General features: G+C 53.6%; 1 protein-coding gene across 2 annotated transcripts; it reads right to left on the reverse strand.

Annotated features, from left to right (window-relative positions):
• Window positions 1–832: 832 nt before the first annotated feature.
• SLC41A1 (solute carrier family 41 member 1) lies at window positions 833–21,968 on the reverse strand. Of its 2 annotated transcripts, none has more exons than XM_026864238.1 (10): window positions 20,479–21,968; window positions 14,825–14,932; window positions 10,746–10,817; window positions 10,281–10,425; window positions 10,038–10,184; window positions 9,140–9,287; window positions 7,990–8,069; window positions 7,021–7,155; window positions 5,906–6,054; window positions 833–4,174 (listed from the first exon to the last, which is right to left on the reverse strand). In XM_026864238.1, the coding sequence occupies exons 1-10, from the start codon at window positions 20,854–20,856 to the stop codon at window positions 3,989–3,991; spliced, it is 1,548 nt and encodes a 515-aa protein (XP_026720039.1). In that variant the 5' UTR covers window positions 20,857–21,968; the 3' UTR covers window positions 833–3,988. The 2 variants fall into 2 exon arrangements, with proteins under 2 accessions (XP_026720039.1, XP_026720040.1); XM_026864239.1 differs by lacking the exon at window positions 20,479–21,968 and adding an exon at window positions 19,345–19,546 and having other exon boundaries at window positions 3,750–4,174.
• Window positions 21,969–22,188: the final 220 nt, after the last annotated feature.

Genomic DNA, 22,188 nt, shown 5'->3' on the forward strand with positions numbered 1-22,188 from the left:
CCCCCGGAGCCGGCCCCACGCACCCCAGGCCCTGCCCTCGGCTCCCCCAGCCCCTTTGCAACCAGCAGGCAAATCACAAGAACCCCCGACCCCCCCGTATCTATTTCAGAGCAGTGCCGTGGTGACACCTCCAAGGTGTTCAGCGATGCCGGGACGTTTCTCTCTGTAACACACGCTCCGTAGCTTCCCCCATCGCTCTCTCCCCCACCCAGAAAAGTCAAACCAACCCTCCCCCCGTGCCCAGAACAAGCCCCCAAAGGGCCCATCCTGCGCCTCAGCACCCCGACGTTCAGCAGGGCTGGGAAAGGACCCACAACCACGGGGCCCGAGGAGTTGTTAGAGCCTCAGCCCCGGCCTTGCTGGGGCTTTGGTGTAGGGTTTAGAACTTTGCCCCCACGCTCCCTGTTTGGGGGAGCAGCCAGGAACCCGAGTCCTGCTGCAAAACTGTCCACAGCAACACAACCGACAGCTGCGCGGGGTGGGGGGAGCCCTCCCACAGCCACTGATTCCTTCGTGTGCCCCCAGGAGCGGGCAGGACCCTCCCGCCCCACGTCCCAGGCAGGGCCCGGCTCCCGCACGCAGCCACCGGCCCAGCACAAACCCCGACGGTTCCTGCCGGGGTCCAGGCAAGGGCAGAGCCCCAGCCAGGCAGAAATCTGCCCTTTATACTGAGCCCCGTTTGCTCCAGGAACAGCGATGTAGTTGATTTGCTTAACCCTCATCCCACTGTGTATCAAAAGAGCTTCACCATAAGCTAAAATAAGCTGCAAAACATGGAAGAGAGACCTTTGATCAAGTAGAGGCGTGTGAAGGAAAGACACCACAGTCCACATAAATAAATGTCATCTTTATTTAACCAAATATAATTTATCAGTTAAGTTGACATCTGTCAATTCAGTTATAGGAACTATAAATAATTAAGACAGTCTTTTTCCTTTAATAAAAAGAGTAAACCAGTATTTTTCATTTGCAGTCAGCTGTATAGTAGGCATGCATTTGAGTGCAACTGGTGGGAAAAGTCTCTGACCATCAATATTCTTCAATTTTAAATTAGATTCTTCCCAGACCTATTCCCCACACGCACCTTAGACCTTCTATAAACGTAGGGACACCATCAGCCCAGCAGCGTGACAGCTCTCAGTCACCTCTGGGTCTTCATTTTACACGAGCAGTAGCCTCTTCCCCAGGGAATCTTTTCTCGGGGAACTAAATAGTGATGTGACCCCTAAAAGGCCAGGAGAGTTTCTCATATATACACACATAAAAGCTTAAGTGTTAATGGAAGGAGTCTCGTATCTATTCCTCAGCGTTAGGCAGAGAAATGAGGTGAGCAGCAGAGAATACTCCTGAAGCCCCTGGGCCGAGACTTCAGAGCAGCAGGGTTTTGTGTTCTGTTGTGGAAGAGCTTTGGACAAACGAGAAGCCCCGTCCCCAGGGTGCAGAGCGCGAGGTTCAGACTGCAGGGGGGAAAAGGGGGAGCAAGCCCGACGTTACACTGGGGGGGGGGCAAGGGGGAAGTCATCTCCAAAATCATCAATCCCACCCCCTAATCCCGACCTTCCTTTCCAACACGCTCGTCTCCAGAGCTCTGCCCCCAGATCTCTAGGTTGGGACAATGCCCCATCCCAGACTAACTTTGGTCTTGACTTGGCCCATCCCTTTCCTGGGGGGAGGCAGGAACTGTTCCTAAGGAATCACTCCTCACCCAAAAAGCAAAACTGTCTGTACTTAGGCAGGGCTTTGTAGAGCTCAGCCAGTTCTGGCATTGTGCAGAGTAACAAACAGATCTCCCAGCCCAGCCTTATTTCAGATGAAGATGAGAATTCCCAGCACCACGTCTGCCCGCCGAGCAGCGATGCCCAACGTTGTGGGGACAGAAAGCCAGAAGGAGAAGACAAACATCGGTCTGTCTGAGAAATACAGAAGTTAACCTAAAGGAGGAAATTAGGCCAATCAAGGATGGTCGTGTTCTGCTGTGAGGAACACAGAAAGCAAGAGGAGAAGCCGACAACCACAAATCCAGCAGCTTTTAGGTGGTTGTGGAGCTGCAAATAAGTCGGACAGGCAGCGTGCCGGCCAGGAGCAGAGCTGCAGCCCCCCAGGCCCGTGCACCCAGCTAAACCGGGAGCCTTGCTGCCCCTTCAGCGCAGCAGCACCCCACATCCTGACCCTGCACGCCGTGGGCATTGCCCCGGCCTTCGGGAAGACAGGGGCAGCTCCCCAAGCCCTGCGCAGTGCAGCGCTGACATCAGGCTCCGTGGGTTATACTGGATTTTCCCCACGCTTGACAGATGTTAAGAGCTCTCCCCCCGTGCACGCTTACGCGTTTAATTTATATTTGAGCATTAGAGCCTGTTCCATGGCGCTGTCTGCCTGAGCACATCATTTAAACTTGGTAACTGGGTGAAGTTTCCAAGTTGCTAAGACCTGCTTACATCAAACTGCACTCAGTCTAAATGGGAAAACTAAAAAGCGTTGAGTGCCGACAGCGTTCAGGAAGATCATTTCCAAACGCCTCAGTCACTCAGCCAGAAGAGGTTTTCTGTCATCACGCCGCTGCAGACTGCACAAGAGCCCTGCCAGCATGCACGAGCAGCGGAGGAGAAGGCACCTCAGCCATCACCGAGCTGAAAAGCACAAAAAGCAGAGGGGAAACAGAGCGGGGAACCCCGCGCTCGGCCAGCGCTCGCAGGCTGGGCTCTAACCCTGACACCAGTTTACAGCCTGCTCAAGGGTTCCAGCCCCTCGTGGTACAGAGCTGCACCACGAACCAGGGCTCCGGAAATCCGACTGCGCCCGCTGAGCTGTTTTCCAGCTGGTGCCTACGCAGAGAAATCCAGCGGCTGGACATGGATTCCCTCTTCCAAGAGACACCAAGAACCTAACGCTCCCAAGTTGGAATGCCCCAGGCTCAGCTGGGCGAGGCGTTAGGTGGCTTCTTCCCAGCTGCAAAGGGCCCGTCAGCAGCACTCAGCAACTGAAAAAAAATCTTAGCGCACAAGACAGGATGTATTTTTCCATCCACCCCTCCAGACAAGGAAAACCGAACTGAACTGAGCAGGCTGCCATGAGAATAGTGCTGTGCCCACACCAGCACAAAGGAGAGGCTGCAGCCTCCACGCACGCCGGGAGTGGCCAGCAGCAGGGGAGGAGGAGGACGGGTGGGGAGAGCCCACGAGCTCAGAGCGTGTCCCTCTGCACGCAGCAGCAGCAGCTGAACTGGGCTCCCGGCGAGAGGCAGAACAACTCTGAGATGCTGCTGGATGGTGGGCGAAAGGGAGCCCAGATCTGTCAGCAGAGACCAGCCTGCTCACAGCCAGATTTCAGGGCTCTGCAGCCCCCAAACCCGCGATCGCTCACTGTCCTCGAGGGCACAGAGGACCCTCCCTCACCATCGTGGCTGAACCCCTCTACCAGAGACTCACGTGCTTTGGGTGCTCGGCACGGGCAGGGGATTCAGAGGGTGAACACAAGGGCAGAGGGTGACAGGGCAGAGAAGACAGGAGGTACCCCCCACACCCTCCTCCATGAGGTTGTACTTTGCTAGAAGGTGCCTGTTCAGTAAAATAAATCTGAACCTTACCTCCAGTTTTTAAAACGCTTATGAAGCGAAAAAAAAGCAGCCCTGCACCTCCAGTGACAGGGACAGGGTGGGCTCCCTGCATGATCTGACTGATCACTATCTTCACTGTAGCCTTGGTTCAGACATAACTGCTATGAAATTGCACTTGGTGATTGTCTCATTACACTTTTTTTTTTTTTTTGTCCTTCCTAAAACTAGATTTATTTTCTGTACAAACTTGGCTTGAAATATAAACCACATAAAATTCCCATTGAAAATAATGAGAATCCAGTATCAAAGATGAAGTCTCAAGAGAGACAGGGTGGAGGGAGGAAGCAAAGAAGAGCAAGGGTGGAGGAGAAGAAACAACAATGAAATGAAAGGAGGAGGAGGAGGAGAGCTGCGAGAGGGGGGCAGCAGGGAGAGCTAGTCTCCCACATCGGAGTCCCGGTCACCGATGAGCCAGAGGACGTGAAAGCTGAGAGCGAGGAGGCCTGTTCCAATCAGGTCCCCCAGCGCTGTCAAGTATGGGATGGAGAAGTTGTCAGGATCGAGGTCCCTGCCCCACATCCAGTGCACCATCCAGTCAGCAATGTACAGGAGAATGAGAACCTGGGAGGCAGGAAGAAAAGAGCCACATCAGCCACCGACCTTGGCCATCCCCGTCCTCGTGGAGCCTCCTGGGGTGACTCCAGGTGGGTGGGTTGGGCTCGGAGAGGCAAAATCCCACCCCGAGGAGTGGGGCTGTGGGGGGTCAGAGCCACCTCGCTGGGTGCCACGCTCCAGGCATTTAGTGGGGGCTGCATCCCCAAAGCAACTGGGACAGCACAGAGAGGAACCTGGGGAGTTTTGGTGGGCCCCTGGGCACCCAAATCCCCTGTGTCACAGAATCACTCGGGTTGGAAAAGCCCCTCGGGATCACCGAGTCCAACCCTCAGCCCAACTTTAAAAAGTTCTCCCCTACCCCACATCCCCCCACAGCTCATCCCAACAACCCTTAAACACCCCCAGGGACGGGGACTCCCCCCTCCCTGGGCAGCCTGTTCCACTCTCCGACCACTCTTGCTGGGAAACATTTTTCCCCCGTGTCCAGTCTGACCCTCCCCTGTTGTAGTTTAAGCAACAGCCTGTCCTGAACAGCCTCTGCCCTGCCCTCCTTTAGCTTCACGTGTCACCATCAAATCGAGGCTTAGAAGGGAGAACTCCAGCACCCAAACATCTGAATTTTGCATCTCGGTTTTCAGATCTAACCGGAATAAGTTCGAAGAGATCGGGGGCAAAGAGAGGGCTCGGATCAGGCAGGATGCTGGGGCTGGGACAGAACACCCGGCTTCCACAAATAAAAGAGCAACAGCCCAGCAGCCACAACTACCAGAGAGTGACGTTCTCCCCCACCTGCGAGAGGCTCGTATCAGTATCTACAGACACAAGAAATCTGCCTTGGAGCTCTGGGACGAGGATTTGAAGTGGCCACAGGCCTGTGGCTAACGCCTGTGGTGCCGGCGGGGCTGAGAGGCCTCAGGCCGGTGGCAGTTGGCCCACAGTGGCCCCGTGGCTGCCAGCTCCTGCTCCGGCAGCTCCTGAGGCTCCGGCCTGTGCGTGGCAGAGCAGAAACCCCCACCGAGGGCCCAAGCACCCCGCAGGAGTTCAGCACCCAAATTCAGCCTCCTGGATGACAGCGCTCTGCTCTCGCCCCTGATGGACGCTCTGACTCATTTCCTCGCGCCGGCTTCGGTTGTTGATTTTAGGGAACACCGAAACCAGGCGCAGCTTCCCCAGCGGAGGGGGTGAGCAGGGGGAGCGTAACTGGGCTCAGCAGGAACCTCCCAAACCCGAGGGACTTTCCTGCCCTCTGATGCAGGAGCCAGGCGAGCGGGCACTGGATTTCTGCAGCGTGAACCCCCTGATCAGAGCAGCCACAGGGGGAGGCAGGGAAAGGGCAGCACAAGGAGCCCTGCAAGTGTCTCACATCCTGTTTTGCTCACCAGCCGCTTTAAAATTGCTAAAGCACCTTATAGGATAGATTAACACATACGAGGTAAATGCTTCTGCTATCAGAAGGACTTATAAGAGACAAAAGACAGATTCAGAACTTGCCAAGAATGGTAGGAAGGAAAAAGCGTGTGTACAGGTATCAACAAAGAGGGGTTTATTCCATTTGATACCGGCTTATTTGACAAATACAATCTACTCGGCACACCTTTCCCCAGCACATAAATCTCTTACCTCGGGACAGGGCGTATCGCTCTGCCTTCAGCAACGTAACTACAGCTGGAGGGGCTGAAGGGGCCCGTCCCCTCCTGCCCACCCGAGGGGCCACGGCCCCGGGGGGCTCCAGCTTACCTGGAGAAGTGCAGCCGTCATGTAGAAGACGATGAAAATCAGGGTGAGCGTTGTGTGTCCACCTTGCATGGAGCTGATGGTGTAAAGAAAAACCAAGTGTCCGGGCACCACCAGAAGAAAGAGCACACGAGCAGAGCGGGAATTCACATCTGCAAGGAAACAAAGATGGAGTTCAGGCTTAAGATGGATTTGAACACAGCAACTCTGTGGCCCCCGTGGGCTCCAGGGGACAAGGCAGCGGAACTACGGCCAAATCAGAAGCTGATTTAGGCTGGAAGGCAGCGCCTGGTTGATGATCAAACTGTCAGGATGCCCAAGGACTCTTTGCACCAAGCCTGGTAGGAGAGCTTAATTCTGTCCCCAGAGCAAAAGCTGTTCTCAGACCTCAGCTGCCCACAGGACTCACGTCCCACCTCTGACACTGCTGTCAGGAATTTACCGTGAACACTGAATTTCCTCGCAGCTCTGTCTCTACCTTGTCTGGTGATCAGTTTTTGAACAGATCACCACCACGCTGGAGTCCTCTCACCCCTCCTTGCTCTTCAGGGACAGCCTTGGCCCAGAAGGCCGGGACCCAGCTGCAGGCTGTCAAGCCTCTATAAAGTCTGGAGAGCAACAGCCTCTGCCCACACTCTGCGCTGGAATGCGAGTTCGGGCTGTGCCCTGCCCCACAACTGCCACAAATAACAGAGCTGCTAGGGTGCCTTTGTAAGTGAGCAGCTTTCTGTAAGTGCAGCTCTAAAAGCCCAGCAGAGCTGCGACGCTCGAGCAGCCTCGAGGCAGGTTCCAGTATCCTGGACACATCTGGAAAAGATTTAGAGGGTGGAGGATTTACAGTGCTAGGCAGTCAGGGCATGGGACTGGCACACCCCGTTTTCCTCCTCCAGCAGAGCCGTGCTGTCACACAGCAGCTCTGCTCCAGGTCTGACCGTCTCTAGAGGGCAGGCCAGGGCAGAGCACCAGCACACCCCCGAGCTGCCAGCTGCCTCCCAGCAGACTTCAGCCACCATTTCCTGCGACAGGGCTCCAGGGACTGTCCCAGACAAGTTTATTCAGCCGATGGCACCAACTGCCGCTGGCAGAAGTCGATATATTTCAACACCCGACTCGCATACCTGAGCTGAAGAAAGTGCTGCAAGGGCTGGGGCACTTGCGGGGGGCTGTGTCGGAGCTCTCTCCAGGCATCCCACTCATGTGCAGGTACGTGGAGATGCGACTGGCCTGCACTGCCACCAGGTTGCCACCCACACCTGCAAAGGAGGAGAGAGCAGTAAGATGATGTCTCAAACACTTTGAAGAGAAAGAGCTATTTTCAACAGCCAGCAGATCTGGAACTGCCAGGTGCTGGAATAATGTAGGACAGTCTATTTTTGACCTGATCTCCACTTTTGCAGGATGTAAAGGGCTGAGACAAAGCACACTGTTCTATGGTTTCCCCTTAGGCCCCTTAGCAAACAGATGCAATTCTATCACCACAGCTTTGATTGGAAGAAATATGTGCAACAACAAAAAAAAAAAAAAAGATGAGTCAGCCACCAAAACAGATACAGGAAGTTTAAAAGTATTTTTTGCACGAGGCATAATGAAACTGTGGAATCCGCTAGCACAAGATGCAATGGCTCAGAATAAACTCCGTGTATTGCAAAAAAAAAAAAAAAAAAAGAAATTCTTTGGTTCATTAGGCAGAAAGCAGGTCAAAACTTTATACCAGAAGCAATTAGATTTCCTGACTCCGAGTTGCAGATCCAAAGCTTTATGTCACCAGGTGCCACAAGGCACGTATCCTGGAAGATGGGGGGTCTTCCACCAGCCAGGAGGAATCAGAAAATAAAGGCAGTTTTCGTTGGGCCCCTGGAAAAATGTGTCTTTTTAGGCAACAACCTCCCAGGCCAGCTGCCCTCCCGTGAAAGGCTGGCACCAGGGGGAGCCACGCTGATGTAAAGCTTCAGTCAAACCACTGCCTCTCACTGGCAATCAAGAGGGAATTAGTCTCCTCAATCTGCCTGAAATAAGGCACACGCGGCAATTCCACTGTTTGCCAGGAGTCTCCAAGAGCTGCAATACCAGAACAGAAAGGAACTTACCATTAATAACCGGTGTGAAGACAGCCATCCCAGCAAAGTTTGGGTCCGAGACCGTTCTGTCCAAAATTAAACCCCCAACACTGCAGAGGGAGAGAGGTCAGTGCTGAAAGCTTGTCAGGAAACGCTCACAGAGAGCACCGAGGGTTCTCTCTGGTGCACTGTGCACACCCAGGGGTGATACACACACCTGCTAACATGCACCTAGGGCTGCGGCTCTCGCACGGGATTTTAAGCCTCAATATTTGATAAAAGAAAACAGTTTGAGCAGGATCTTGTCTCATTGCTGCTAAAAACCATCAAAGACTACACACTCCCTGATGTAGTTTATGGGAACGCAGTCATCAAAAGGAATCCTGCCCTTCAGAGGGCAGAGAGGGCTCTTGTGCACAGAGGATTGCCCAACGGGATCTGTGTTTACTCCGTGGCCATGCCAGAGCCTCCCTGGGCCGCCGCTGGGACACTGCTGGATTCCAGCAGGAAGGTGCTTAATCACTCCTGTGCCTCAGGATCTAGAGCCCTGTGTCTGTCCAGAAAACACAGAATGACCTCCAGTTTCCTGGCAGCCCAGACTGGGGACGCAGAAGAGGTTTGGTTCCCTCGTGTTCCAGAATCTACCAGGTGTTGGTGGAAACAGAGCTGGGGCAGGGTCTGGAGCACAGGTCTGCTGGGGAGCGGCTGGGGGAACTGGGGGGGTTCAGTCTGGAGAAGAGGAGGCTGAGGGGAGACCTCCTGGCCCTCGGCAACTCCCTGCCAGGAGGGGGCAGAGAGGGGGGATGAGTCTCTGGAGCCAAGGCCCCAGCGCCAGGCCCCGAGGGAATGGCCTCAAGCTGCCCAGGGCAGGGTCAGGCTGGCTCTGAGGAAGGATTTCTGTGCAGAAGGGGCTGTTGGGCGTTGGAATGGGCTGCCCAGGGCAGGGGGGAGTCCCCGGGATCCCTGGGGGGGTTGAAGAGTCGGGCTGAGCCAGCGCTGAGGGATCTGGGGGAGCTGGGAACGGTCAGGGGGAGGTTCATGGTTGGGCTGGAGGAGCTGCAAGGGCTTTTCCAACCGAGAAGATTCTGGAATTCTACAAAGGGCAAAGAGGCTGAAGGGGCCAGGGGCAAGGGTGAATCGTGTGTGTCGGGGGGAGAGGAGCTCCTCCACGCCCTCCTACCTGCTAATTGCCATGGCGATAATGACTGGCTCCCAGCCAGAGTACAGCACTTCCCGAGTCGCTGCGTTCTTCTTGGCAATGATGATCCAGATGGGCAGCAGGGCGATGAAGAAGGCGCATACCAAAGGATTCACGTAGGCTTTGCTCTCTGAGGGCGAAAATAAGCAGAGGCAACATAGCAAGGCCACATCCAGCTGCAGTGAGGCGGGGTGCTACTTCAGCTGAGCTCAAGCCTGTCTACAGACTGCTGTCACCCCTGGAGTCACAAACTCCAGTAAGGGCAGGCAAACTAGACCAGCCCAGCCTCATCTCTTCAGGACGTGGCATTTCCTTCTCCTGGTGTACTCACAGGGGCTTTTATCGACAGATCCCAGTGAGTTCTCTTCCATTTCAACTTCCCTGGGCAAGACCTCCCAGTGCTGCTTTACCTTTGGCTGAACCTGGCTGAGTCGCATCCCCTGCATCCCAGCTGCAGGGAAGGAAGGTGGAGGGGAGGGAGGAGGAAGTCTAGAGTCTACAGCTGCAGCTCTGCACTGAGCATCCCCAGCTGGTGCTGACGATACAAAAGATGAAATCCAAAGCTGCCTTCTCCCTCTGCTTTAGCCACAGTCAAGCCCCTGGCACTCGGAAGGGGACAGCCTCTCCCTTATCACTTTACCTGATGAGAAGGAAGTATGCAGATCACTGCCAAGACTGTCTGCAGCTACAAGGCAGTAAGAACGTCCGTTTCCTTCCCTTATCAGTTCTGACTAGGTCTCACTAACTGAGGTAGCTTCCAGGCCAGGCATCCTATACACCCCGAGAACAGAAAGGGTAAAGGAAGAGGGTGAAATGAGAGGGAGATGCAGCAGCACGTGCAAGGACCAGGGAGAGACAAAACCCTTTTGTTGCTCCTCACCCAGCTCTTTGTACAAGCCCCAGCTGATTCCTGAAAGCAGAGCCAGGGTGATGAGATCCCCCAGGCTGGCAGCAATGGGTGTGGCAACGTTATCAGGGTTGATCCCCATCTTCCTGGATCCAATGATGACCCCGATCATAATCATGCCTACAGCAAACAAGAGGAAGAGAACAGCATGAGGCCAAGGGGAGCCCAGCATTTTAGGAAGAGGTGCGTGGAGGGTGTGCAGGGTCTGTCTCTCACCCAGAACAAGGGAAGCAATAAAAGCAGTAGCCACGCTGCTGGCACAAAGCAGGACAGCATGGTCAATGCTGAAGTGCCCATCTGGGATCCACCCGAATACCACTGCTGCGATCGAGGCCAGGAAGCCAACCACAGTAGCCTGAACCTGCAAATAAAAACTAGAGAGTCACCAAGAGGACTAGAGAGCAAAACGGTCCCGGGGTGAGGGAAGAGGGAAACACCACCCAGGGTACCATTTCAGGTGGATTAGCATCCACTGGGGAAACACCAGGTTTAACCTATAGGACAAACCATTACGGTGAGGTGACTGTGGGACAAAAGAAGTGGCATTTGCCTCCCCATCAGACATGCAATACTGACAGTTGATAGCAAACCACAGGCACTTAGACCTTCTGCCACTTGTCACAGTTGGGCTTGAACCAACTACCAGTATTTTCACTTTCTGCTCCTTTCACTTTTTCTTACCTGTATCAGAGCCATGTTCCCCGTTATCATCCTCCAGAGCTCTTTGGGTGTATCCATTTGGCCAATATTAGCCTGCAAGAGGACACGACAATGTCATAGAAGACTGACAGCATTTTGCACTTGCTAACAATCAAATTCCTGCCTCCCAGCTATGCAAGTTTGTGCCAGGAGCAGAGGAGAACAATGACCTCAAGTCCTTAGCTCTTACAGGAGAGCGATTCAATAGAAAAGGCGCCTGTGTCTATGTGTGCACGTATTGTGTACAGCTGGGGCACAGCTCCGCACTAACACCTCGGTCTGTGTCACTCAGGCTGTATACACCCTGAGTAAATACAGCGCCACTTCTAAGTTAACTCTGGTCTTGTACTCCAGATCACCAAAGCTGTTCCCAGTTTCAGCTGCAGCACCTTCTCCTTCCCAGCTGCAGGAATGGGTTGACGCTCTCCCCCACGGCAGGAGCGGAGCCAGACCCACTACAGAGGGGGTTTTGAAGGGAGCGTAAAGGGGAATTGACGTCAGTAGAACGTCTGATGAAAATCTTGCAAAAGCAACAAGATATACTTTGTCCCCGTGCAGAGTCACGCACTGCTGCTTATTTACTCATTGAATTCACTCCGCTGGTGATTAAGCCAAGCCTGGCTTAGACCCTGCTGGGTCATGCAGCCCCTCAGGTCATCCAGCCAGGAGGGAAATCGGGGGGCACTGACCCTCAGGTCAGCTGTGTGTCCCAGCTCCGACACGGACCAAGGCCAGAGCAGCATCACGTGGGCAGAGGAAGCTGGCAGCAAGAATTACTGTTTCAGTTAAAAGCTGAGTAAACAAGGCTAATGCCACGTGGAGACCTAGCGAGTAGCGGGAAGCAGCCGTGGCACACGGGTCATCTGGCACCGCTACAACTGCGGGAGATGCTAATCAGACTAACCAGGAGAGATGGAAAGTTGCTTTAATTCCCTGGTGGATGATCCAAAATAACCCAGCAGAATCACTGCAGGTTGCTGGTTATGGCAGAGCATCAGCATCCTGTTCTTCCCCAGCACCTTCTGGGTCTTTATGGGAAGTTGGAAGAAGGGACAAGCAGAAGGTATGAGCTTATATCCAATCCTGTGTTATTAGACACTGATGAACTTGAGGAGGAGACAAGGGGGAGGCTCAAACAGTCTGAAGCAGCAAATGGATGTTGGGAGTTACTGGCTGCCAGTGTCAAACTCAGAATTTCTGCACAACAATACAGCAGCAGTTTCCTTCTCTCACGTTTCCTTGCTGAGCTCTAAAAAACCCAAGAAGTCAGTGATCAATAATCCTCCTGCTCTCCTTACTGCATGCGTTTGAGAGAACTGCCAGCTCTTTTCAACCAGCACCGAGATGTGCCCATCTCTGGAGTGAATTATTCGTGTCAGTTTAGTGGAGAGAAGGAAGGAATGGGGGAAAAAAATAATAAAAAGTTGACTGGAGTAGCACTGAGCACATCCAGCACGGGAATCTGAGCTCCATATGAAGCCTGACCTTAAAATTCCAGCCACATGGCAATTAGGTTGGGATTAACATAACCTAGCTGTAGTCACTGGCAACAGGAGTTTAATCCTTTAACTAATGGGAGAGTTTTGCTTCTTAATTGTGAAAGGAATTTCTGAGGTGCCTTAATGCAGCACTAATTAGAAACTCAGAGTCTGAGAAACCACTCCAGGCTGCTTTCCTGTGGAGAGAGCACGAGACCCAGGCCATGAAGCCCTAGGCAGAGGGGAGCTCCCTCTGCACGCCTGCACGTGGGTCCCCCACGCTGAGGGAAGAGGGCAAGAAACAAAAAAGCCCAAGAGGTCGTCCTACCCCACCATGCGGAGATACGAGGAGGTAGAGCTCAAGGTTAGAGGATTCGTGTGGAGGCAGCACAGCCTTCTCCCCTGCCAGGGCAAAGGACAGCAGAGGACAAAGCCCGGGTGTTGGCCCACGAGGCTAATGCCACCCCCCAGTCCTCAGCTCAGGGGCGGGAGGAGGCACGAGGACACCAAGGCTGCTCGGTGCAGATGGGCAGGACTGGACGGGTGCTCTCTGCACCAGTTTCCTGGTGATGCTGCTGCAGCCACCAGAGCAGATAGGGGAAAGTTTTGCATTCCTGTGACTTTCTGCACAGTCTCGTTCCTCTGCCAAGCCTGCCCCAACGTTGCTCCATGCCAGCCCCATAGGGGAAGAGGACGAAGAAGCGTCGTGCTGCCTTTGTCCCAGGAGAGCCAAGTGCTCACCCCGATCAGCCCACACTCGGAGAGTGCAGGCTGGCCAAGGTCAAGAGGGAGAACGGCCCGTATCTGGGACAGCAAGGATCCTGACATGATCCAAACAATAGAGAGGGAATAAAACAAAGGGATTTGTTTCCCAGAATGAAGGAGCAAACAAAGCTCAGCCTGCCACACAAGCTGCAGCGCTCAGCCTCTGTCCCTACAAGCCCTGGCACCCGAGCACAGCTGGGCAGGGGCACTGCGAAGCCTCCCAGCAGCTCTGCCCTCCCTAGCAGCGCCTGGGGAGAGGAGACCAGTGCCGAGGGGGAGCAGGCACAGCCCAGCTACTGCCAGGTAATGCTGGCACGGCCACCCGCCAGGGAGCTTAGCGCCCTGCTCCTGCAGAGATCGACAGGCAAGGGCTGAATCCAAGGAGGAGACGGTCCCCAGAGTTGGCAGGAATCAACAGGCAGGGGCTGGGGTGCAGAGGCTGAGCCAAGGGCTAGTCCAGAGAAATGCTGGTGGCCTTCCTGCTCCCCAAGGACTGCAGGAACCACCTCAGACTCCACAGATTACGATGCCAAAGTGCCACCAGTTCAGCGGAGGAGCACAGCATCCTTTAGAGTACCCACAGGGAGCTACTGCGTGAGGGACAAAAGGGGCTGCCGGTGACACGGGCTGGATGAGCTGCTCAAAACGTTGGCTCTGCTGCCACCCAGGAATGCACCAGAAACCTGGGGCCTCAGGGGCTAGCTGCAAGCTACTGAGGAGCAAAGAAGTCACAGCTGGCATCACCCTGGTGCTCAAGATGGAGGAACAAGAAAGGACCCAGGAGAGCAGATATACAGAGACCTTTTCCACACTCTCCCACGCTCGCTGCTAGCTACACCTGCTGCTACCACCCAGGGACTCCTCCATCCCTACATCTCAGCCAGCACCTCCCTCGGGCCAAGGTGCATCAGCTCCTCTGCACTGTCAAGGCCAAGACCAGGCTCCTTGCTGCTCTTCCAGCAACGCACAGCAGAGTTAAAAGCCTGGCAGCAGGCAGCTAACACCTTGCAGATGTAAGATTCAAAGCTGTATGTACTCCCATCATGGGAAACAGAGAAACATCAGGCAGTCGCTTGCTGTCATGCTCAAGCAGAAGATGCTTTGCAGAAGGAAGGAGTGTTATTATCCCTGTTAGGAGAGGATGTCAGTCTCTCTCCAGCGCTGCTCAGCTCCAGAGACAGACTGCTGTGTTATAGAAACATTTAAACACAAAGCAATTCATTTACAGTTGGACTAACACAGTATTCTGAGGCGCTAACAGAGCCTGCCCCCATCTCTCACAGGGAGCTCACTGTTTCACAGGAATCAGACTGAATTCTAGCAAGAGAAATGCCCAGCCATGCCTCTCCATCAACTTCAAGAGGCTGTCAATCCACCTGCTCGCTCTCACTGCAAGGTCCCCTCCGTTTTGGCCTTTGCTGTACAGCTCTCTCCGGGCTCTCTCGTCACCCAGTCCTCCCGAACCTGGCTCGTTTTAGCCTGTTTTGACAACATGCCCCACACCCAGCTTCCTCAGGAAGAAAACTGGATCCGAGCACTCCAGACATTAAACTGCCAAAGCCAGCTCACGAACACCGTGCCCTCCAGGCCCACGAGCAGCCGTGACTAGGAAATGAACTGTCAGCAAAGCTTAAGGACTATTAAACCTTCAAATCTGATCAGTCCAGTGGGATGAACACACCTTCCCAGCACGCTAAACTCCAGGCTCTGGTTGCTGGGGTCACTAACTGGGGCAGTTTTGTCTGCCCAGCCACCACACACACATAGCCCTTCCCAAAGCAGCATCCTGCTCCCTCCCTCCACTCCCTGGATACTCACAGCTGTCGACAGGCGAGACGCCAGAGTCATCTCCAGGTTCCCCTTCAGGCCCAGTAATGCAGGTACTAAGATAAATACCTCCGTCACGTATTTGAAGACATCCCAGTGCTGCAAGATTAAATCAAAGACAGACCATTAAAAAATAATCATGGCTTTGGACTGAGTGTCACTTACTCATCCACCTTTGCAACCCGGCACTGCCCGTCTGCGGCCCTGAGGAGGCAACCCTGTTCCCCTTCTGGTGCCACACTTTGAATTTTGCAGCAATTTTACTGGTTTTGACATTCGTGTAGTAGTGACCACGTGTTCCTGCTGAGCTTAAAAACCGGATCTCAGCCTGCAGCTTTCAGTTAAAAATCCCCCAAAGATTAACCACTGACAAAACGTTTATGCATTACAGAGGCCAAAAGAGAAAACGATGAAGAGACTTTGCCCCAAACTTCCAGTTTTTGGCAGAACTGAGTACTGAAATTCAGTCAGTCTCAGCTGAGAGCCATTCCCTACGTGTGTGTCTTACAGATACATTCTGGAGCAAGGCACTGCTGCTCCCTGATCCTGCCAGCTACAAAAAGCAGCTCACCGTGGCCTCCGTTCAACCCTATCCCCGTCGAGGAGGCGTGTGTCCTCCCTCCCCTGGCACCTACATTACTCACAGATCTACTGACTACTCGGGCTCTACAGCCAAGTCAGCTCTCTTGGGTGTGAGGCAGAAGAGCAGCCATGGTTATTTAGGAGAAAAGGAAGAGTAATTGCAGGGTGAGCCATCTTATAGAAGAGCAGCTGGCTTCCATGAAAACACAAAACCACCCTAAAAAAACCTCACAACCGCATTTAAAAAAAAAAACCCTGCAAGCTACACAAACCTCACTGCCTGATTATTTTAGTGAATGTTTTGCAAGAAGGCCCTGTGTCCAAAATAACTCCTGCTTCCCACAGCGCCTGACTGCCACACTCTTAAAGGACACCGAGTGCAGCTGGAATCGCACTCTCAACAGCTGGCTGCTGTGCTGAACATGTTAACAGTCACAGCTCTTGCAGCTTTTTTTCCTGCAAACGTTACCTGCCACGGGCTCCGTCCCTCTCCTCGGCACTGTCAGACCGTCTGGCCAACAGGACATGTATTTCTTTCCAGGACAAGGAAAACTATCAGCCAACAACTTACAGTTAATACAAGTCACCCTACCTGCATGACTAATACCTTCCTGTGGGGAAGGACTTCTGTTATTTTTGTTTATTTTTCCATCCTTTGTGCTGCTTGCCTTCACCACCAAGCCAACAAATTCCAGTTTCCTGCCAGGTCCTTTGCAATGCCATGTCTGAGCCACACTCACTTGAAAAACTGTGAGCACAGGAGGCAGGTAAGTGCTTGTGATGGATGAACTGGGACCATTTTTCCTCAAAGGGAAAAAAACCTGTTTTCCAGTCAATAAAAATCCCTTTAATGTTTCTGACAGCTTGGGAAGACAAACTAGCCACGCTCTCCAGCTCCCAGGTGCAGAGGAAAGCTGCTCAGCTGTTGGAGGCACAGCCACAACCCCCTCTCTGCTCGAGGATGAGGCTCCTAAGGATACCCAGTTTCCAGACTCTCCTCGTGCAACGAGCAGTCCTTTCCCTGTTGCTGTCACAGGCAGCACCTAAGGAAACCACCATGGTCCAACCACCCTGCACCAGCAAACCTGACCTGGGAGACCTTTTCACAGCAGCCAGAAGCACTCTGCAGGGGTTTGGCTCAGCACAACTCTCCGAGCAGGGGATATTTGAGTTCACTGCTCACTGCTGAGCAGGGCAGGAGGGAGAATCAGTCTGAAATACTTCATCTGACACAGCAGCACATCAGGCTGTGCTTCCTTTAAGGTCACATCTAGGACCAGGCAAGCTCGGCTGTCCTCGGTCTATTTTTAGGCAAGCATTATGATTATTTTGCTGCTGCTTGTACCGGTGAATCCTTTGGTACGACTTCCCTCGGCAGTGTCTAGAATTCAGTCAACAAGCGCCACGCTCCCACTTCCCAGGACACGCTGGGTGTCACCAAAATCACTTAACGAAAGGAACATCGTCATTAGTCAGACCGCAGGCTGGAAGTGCTGTGCAAAAGTTTCCTGGCTCTTTCTGTGGAAGTAGAGGCAGGATCAGGCAATAGCTAGAACAAGTTCACAGCCCTCCCTCACCTTGTCCCAACCCTGGCTTTGTAAATTAACCTTTAAAGGAGGTTGAACTGCAAGCTGGTGCCCAAAGCCGCTATAACCAGAGCAGCTCCCTGAGCAAGACAGGGGTGTTCCTGGAGAAGGGAATAAAAGCCATCTTCAGGGAAGGAAAACAAGGAGATTTCTGCAGACATCAGCAGCTTGCTCACTGCAAAGAGCAGGACCCATGGGTTCCTGCCAACTTTCTTAATATAAGATGTTATACAACACTGGTCTACGGGCATTCAGTGCGCCTCGAAGGTCTCCCTGGCTCCGGCAGAGAAGAAAGCTCCCGCAGAGCCCTGTGCCCACAGTGTGGCTCCGAAGGGAGAACCAGAGCCAGACTGTTTGGGGAAAACAAAAAAGGGAAAAAAAAGAGAAGAGGAAATATGAATTTAACTTCAGGACATCAAGCCTTTAAAATCCCTCTCCCCCCTGTAACAGCCCCTCTGAGAAGCACAGAAATAGGCTGCTTTCAGGGCGAGGAGGGAGGTTATCACAGCACACAGGATTCTCCCAGATTGTCCAGTCTGCTCCATGCAAAGGGGAACGCCCTGTGCTGGGGAGCAAGGGGGGGTCCTGGCTGGTTTCAGCAGAGCTGTGGAAGAGAATGACAGGGAGAGGCACTTCATCTCCAGCGCCTCCTCCCTGCCCTCTGGGGAGGGGGAGCAGGGAGACTGTAAGCAATCTAGGTTTCATTTATTTCAGCTTCATTTTCTACTAAGCCTGTGGTCCCTTTGAACACAAATCTGCCCAGATACCAGAGCCACCAGACCCTGGTCTCTCCCGCGCAGCACTGGAGGGGCGAGATCAGACCCTGACCCGCCACAGATTCTGGAAGAAACTTCAAACCCCAGGTGGCGTTTTGCAGTTTCCTCCAGGCTCGGCGCCTTTCAGAAGCTTTGCACCTGCAGACAACAGATATTTCCAGGGTAACAGCTGCCACTCGGCTGCTGTCATTTTCAGTCACTACATGAAAAGTTAGGGCTTACATGAGTTATGAGTAACAGCGTGGTTTTGCTCAGATTATGGCGGGATGGTGATTCACGACAGCTCAGAGGGGAGGGATGTGCTGCAGGTGGGAGCTGTGGCTGCCTTGGCACGGCTGCTTCGCACCCTGCCCTTCTGCCAGCACCCTTCCTCCAAAATGCCAGGGAACAAGTGGCCTTAACAGGAGAGGTCCAGCTCCAGGGCTGGCAATCCCCACCCGCCCCAGAGGGATGTTAACACCAGAGGTGCTCAGGCAGGGCAACGAGCAGACTCCCTCCTCCATACAGGACCCTGTCCATCCCATCCAAAGACTCTCCAGGGAGCAGACAAGTCTGGAAGACTCTGCTGGGAGAGACTCTGTGCCAGTAGTCCTCTACTGCACACAAAAAAGCAGCTGGTATGCTCACAGGTCACCTGGCCCAGAGGTCTCTCCAATCCCAAAGGGAGCAGAGGCCAATTCTCCTCCTGAGAGGCAAATTCATAGGGATGCATTAATGGGCCAGCCCGGCCAGAGGCCAGGGCTGCTTGTTTTCACAGTGGGGAGACCAATTACAGCTGGCTGATTAGTCTGTTTATCCAAAACAGAGGAAATGGAGTGTATGGAGCCCTCCATCCACTGCAAACCACGGCTACATCCAAAGCAACGGGACTCCAGTCTGCCCCAGTGCACCAGTTACCCACTCCACATGCTTCCCTCTTTTCATCCAAGGCTCTGAGTCACTGGGAAACCAGTTATCGAGCTCAACTCCCCAGACTCTGCAGGCAAGCAATCCGAGACCGCACGCTTCCCATCCCCCTTTTCCACCCTATGGCATTCAGATCCCTCATTTAATCCCAAGGCTAAAGGGAGTTAGAGTTGGCAGGACAAGCTGCACAGCCACACGCTGAGCTACTGTGGGATAGAGGAATTATGAAGCTTTATTTCTATAAAAAAAATCAAACAGGAGAATGCAGCACTTAGCTGCAGTATCGCACCTCTGCCCCACTCCCCCTGGCCAGAAGGGCTGTTCCTTCTCCAGGAAAGGCTTTAGGTTGGGTTCAAAATCACTGGTCCTGGGAAACTGCCAGAAGAGCCATGGATGAGTTTACAGGGACTTCATGAAGGGAAACACGCTTGAAATGTCTTTTTTTCTTAAGAAAATTATTCCAGTAAATCTATCTCGGATTCATTTAGCGTAGCCAGCCTTTCCTGTTGAGTCACTTCACAGCTCTCTCAACAGGCTGCATCAAGAGAAACCGTAAGGATGACCAGTGTGCAAAGGCATGCAGGGAAATAGCCATTAGGGGCAAGAAAGCAAGAGAAGTGTCTGCTTGACCACCCACAAACACAGAAAAAACCTGACTTACCCTACTGGCACACAGCTCGGGTGGAGATGATCGTAACTGCTGGCAACACAGACAAGTGACTGACATGTGAGTCTTTCTATGCCAACACTACGAGGGCTTGTTTACCCCACTTAAGCAAACAGATGAGCTTCAAGCAGAGCATTTTTGATTGACCACAGCTCCAAAATGGCTGCCTCCTCCATCCAAATAGTTTCATAAACCTACACTGCACAGATGATCGAGTTTTGTGCCGGGTATCAAGACAACTCTGTGCTGCCTGTCTTTCAGAGCAAAGGAGAAGAGGTTAAACAGCTGATCTGCTGCCGGAGACACACGTTTGGAGAACACATGCTAGAGAGACCGGCGCAGGAGCCACGCTTCACGAAGGCACGTTTCCCACAAAAAAGCCTAAACAAGCTGCACGGCTGTTGGGTTCCCAGTGTCACCTGCCACGAGAGCTAATGGGAGATCACATCTGGTAACACATCAGTTTTCATCCAGAGGTAGCAGCCAGCTCTCTGGCTGGCCTTTCCTAAGAATCACCTCCACACACCACTTGGGAAGGAACCACTGTTAGCCCAGTTGCCCCCAGCCACTTCAAGAGCAAGAGGAGGCAGCGCAGGGGCTGCTGAGGCAGCCTTTGACCTTCGGAGTGAGCCACCGTGCAGCTTCCCGCACACACCGTGGCAGGAGAAATCATTAACCCAGCTGGCATGAGCCCGGCGTGCTGGAACAGCGCAGCAACCATCGAAGGTGAAAAGGTGACACAGGACCTGTGGAACTAGCAACTGGGATGTCTACAGATGCCATCAGGGAAGTGCTTTATTTCAAGCCGTGATGCACAGGGTGGTGTCAGTTCCCAGGCACATGTTCTGGCTGCACATGTGCCAGCTGCACCCTCCTACTCCGAGCTGGAGCAGGGCAGCTGCAGGGCAGGGGTGCCCACAGCCTCTTCTCTCACTCCAGACATCACCGAGGTCTCCCCCTGTCTCCTCTGACCCCAACCAGCACACATGGTAACTGGTCTCCTCCCTTCATAGTTGCTATGTGCTCAATGCTATTTGGCATTTGAGTCCCCCCTGACTTGGGATCAAGCATGGCCTACAGAGACCGGATTCAGAGCCCAGAGCCGTGCCAGGGAAATATCAATCCTACCTGCACAACGTCCAGCACCATTCCAGCAGCAACTGTCCCAAAGCCTGCCAAGAGGAATGGAAAGAGGACTTGCAGCCCGATGGAAAAGGAGGTCTCCTTGAGGGGCGAGGCTGGCTCAGGACCTCGGTCTGTGCTGGTGTCATCACTTTCATTGCTCTGGCTGCCATTTTCCAGCAGGGCGTCTTCTTCTCGCACCCCTTTAGCGTTGGCACGGGACTCCAACACCACCACTTCTACCCTGTCACCATCAGGTCCCAGAAAATTCGAGGGCTCCACCATTTGCCCCCGGTCCGGACTGGTGAGGCAGTCCACAGGCACAACGGGCAGCACAGCCCCATTGGCCTGGTGGGTCTCCTTCTGCTCTGGCTTGGAAGACATGCTGCAGAGAGGCTATCCTGACCCTTGGCTTGGTGGGCCTACAGCCAGCAGCTGTTCCAGAAAAGATCTTCTGCCAAAAGCTTATAAAAACGGCCTTTCCGGCATCTAGAGACAACCTCTCCTATCCCTGCTCGCCTGCCTTTGAGTGCAGAGACTGCTCCTGCAGCAGAGATCCCCATCAAGCAAAGTCCAGGAGCGGAGGACACCAACCACTGAGCTAGCAGGGAACGCTGCCGGATTCGGGAACTACAGCAAATTCACTCTAGTTCTCCTCCTCTCCAGCACCCTGTGGTACAGCAGCCACCACGACAGGGTCCAAGTTTTTCTTCTTTGATGTACTGACACTTTAGTGCATCTTTCTGCAGGTCTTCTTCCAGCAGCGCCACTGCTGTGATGGGACACACAAGGCAAGAGAAAAACAGATGAAGACTACTGAATAAGACAGAAGCTTAAAGAGATAAGGAAGCAGAGAGTAGATAGGAGAGGGACTGGCTTTCAGAGATAACAAAATCCAGAAAAGCTCTTCTTACTACCAGGGCTTTGTCACTTTCTCCAGGGGCACTGTCCCTCTGCAGAACCAGAATCCGAAGGTTCCTGCAGGCTTTTGCTCTTCTTCAGCCTTTTTTGTGCTCTCTGCCAAAATGACCAGCAATACCAGCAAGCTCCAAGCGTCACTGTCGTCCTCGTCTTCCAGAAGACTTTCTCACCTTACAGCGTGAGGCAACGACAATTCTTATTTAAAGACACAGTAAGTTCTCCGTTAAGGTTACTCACTGAGCTGCACAACAGGCTGTAGGGTGGGAGCTGGCATTTGGACAGCCTTAGTTCAACGTCACTCTCCAAGAACTCGTCTTTCACCTGAAATACATGGGAGGAAAACCGATATTCTGTCGGAACTCGTGGCAGTCAGCGTAACAGCTCCTTCATTCAACAATACTTTTCCATGAGATACACTGAAGGTACAGCCACCAGCCACGCTACCCCTTACTCTTTAAACCTTCCTTCACAACCCTTCGTGCACTTCAGGGGGGCTGCGTCAGGGGACGCGGCGGGGGAGAAGAAGAGCAGCAGCTTTCTGCTCCCCGTACCCCAGAAACAAGAACCCAGCAGGGACCTCCGGGGTCCTGTCCGGAGGCTAAAGCCCCGCACGGAGCCACCGGGCACCACCGCGGCGGGGGCTCTGTCCCCTCTCCGTGTGCCGCAGAGCCCCGTGCGCGGTGGAAGCGCTGCCGGGTGAGCGCGGGGAGGGAGCGGGCGGCCCGCACCCGCGTATCCCCATAAGCCACCACCTCTGGAGCGGCCCCGGCCGAGGCCCGGCCCCGCCAGCGGGCA

Source organism: Athene cunicularia, assembly GCF_003259725.1.
Source record: "Athene cunicularia isolate RWA chromosome 26 unlocalized genomic scaffold, athCun1 chr26_part1, whole genome shotgun sequence".
Taxonomy (NCBI): Eukaryota; Metazoa; Chordata; class Aves; order Strigiformes; family Strigidae; genus Athene; species Athene cunicularia.

Excerpts from the sequence above, each read along its gene's own strand:
- SLC41A1 (XM_026864238.1), bottom strand. The coding sequence starts at position 20,856 with ATGTCTTCCAAGCCAGAGCAGAAGGAGACCCACCAGGCCAATGGGGCT. Across the intron at positions 10,426-10,745 it reads GGAACATGGCTCTGATACAG|GTTCAGGCTACTGTGGTTGG; the intron begins GTAAGAAAAAGT and ends TTTTATTTGCAG. Across the intron at positions 10,185-10,280 it reads TATTGCTTCCCTTGTTCTGG|GCATGATTATGATCGGGGTC; the intron begins GTGAGAGACAGA and ends TGTTTGCTGTAG.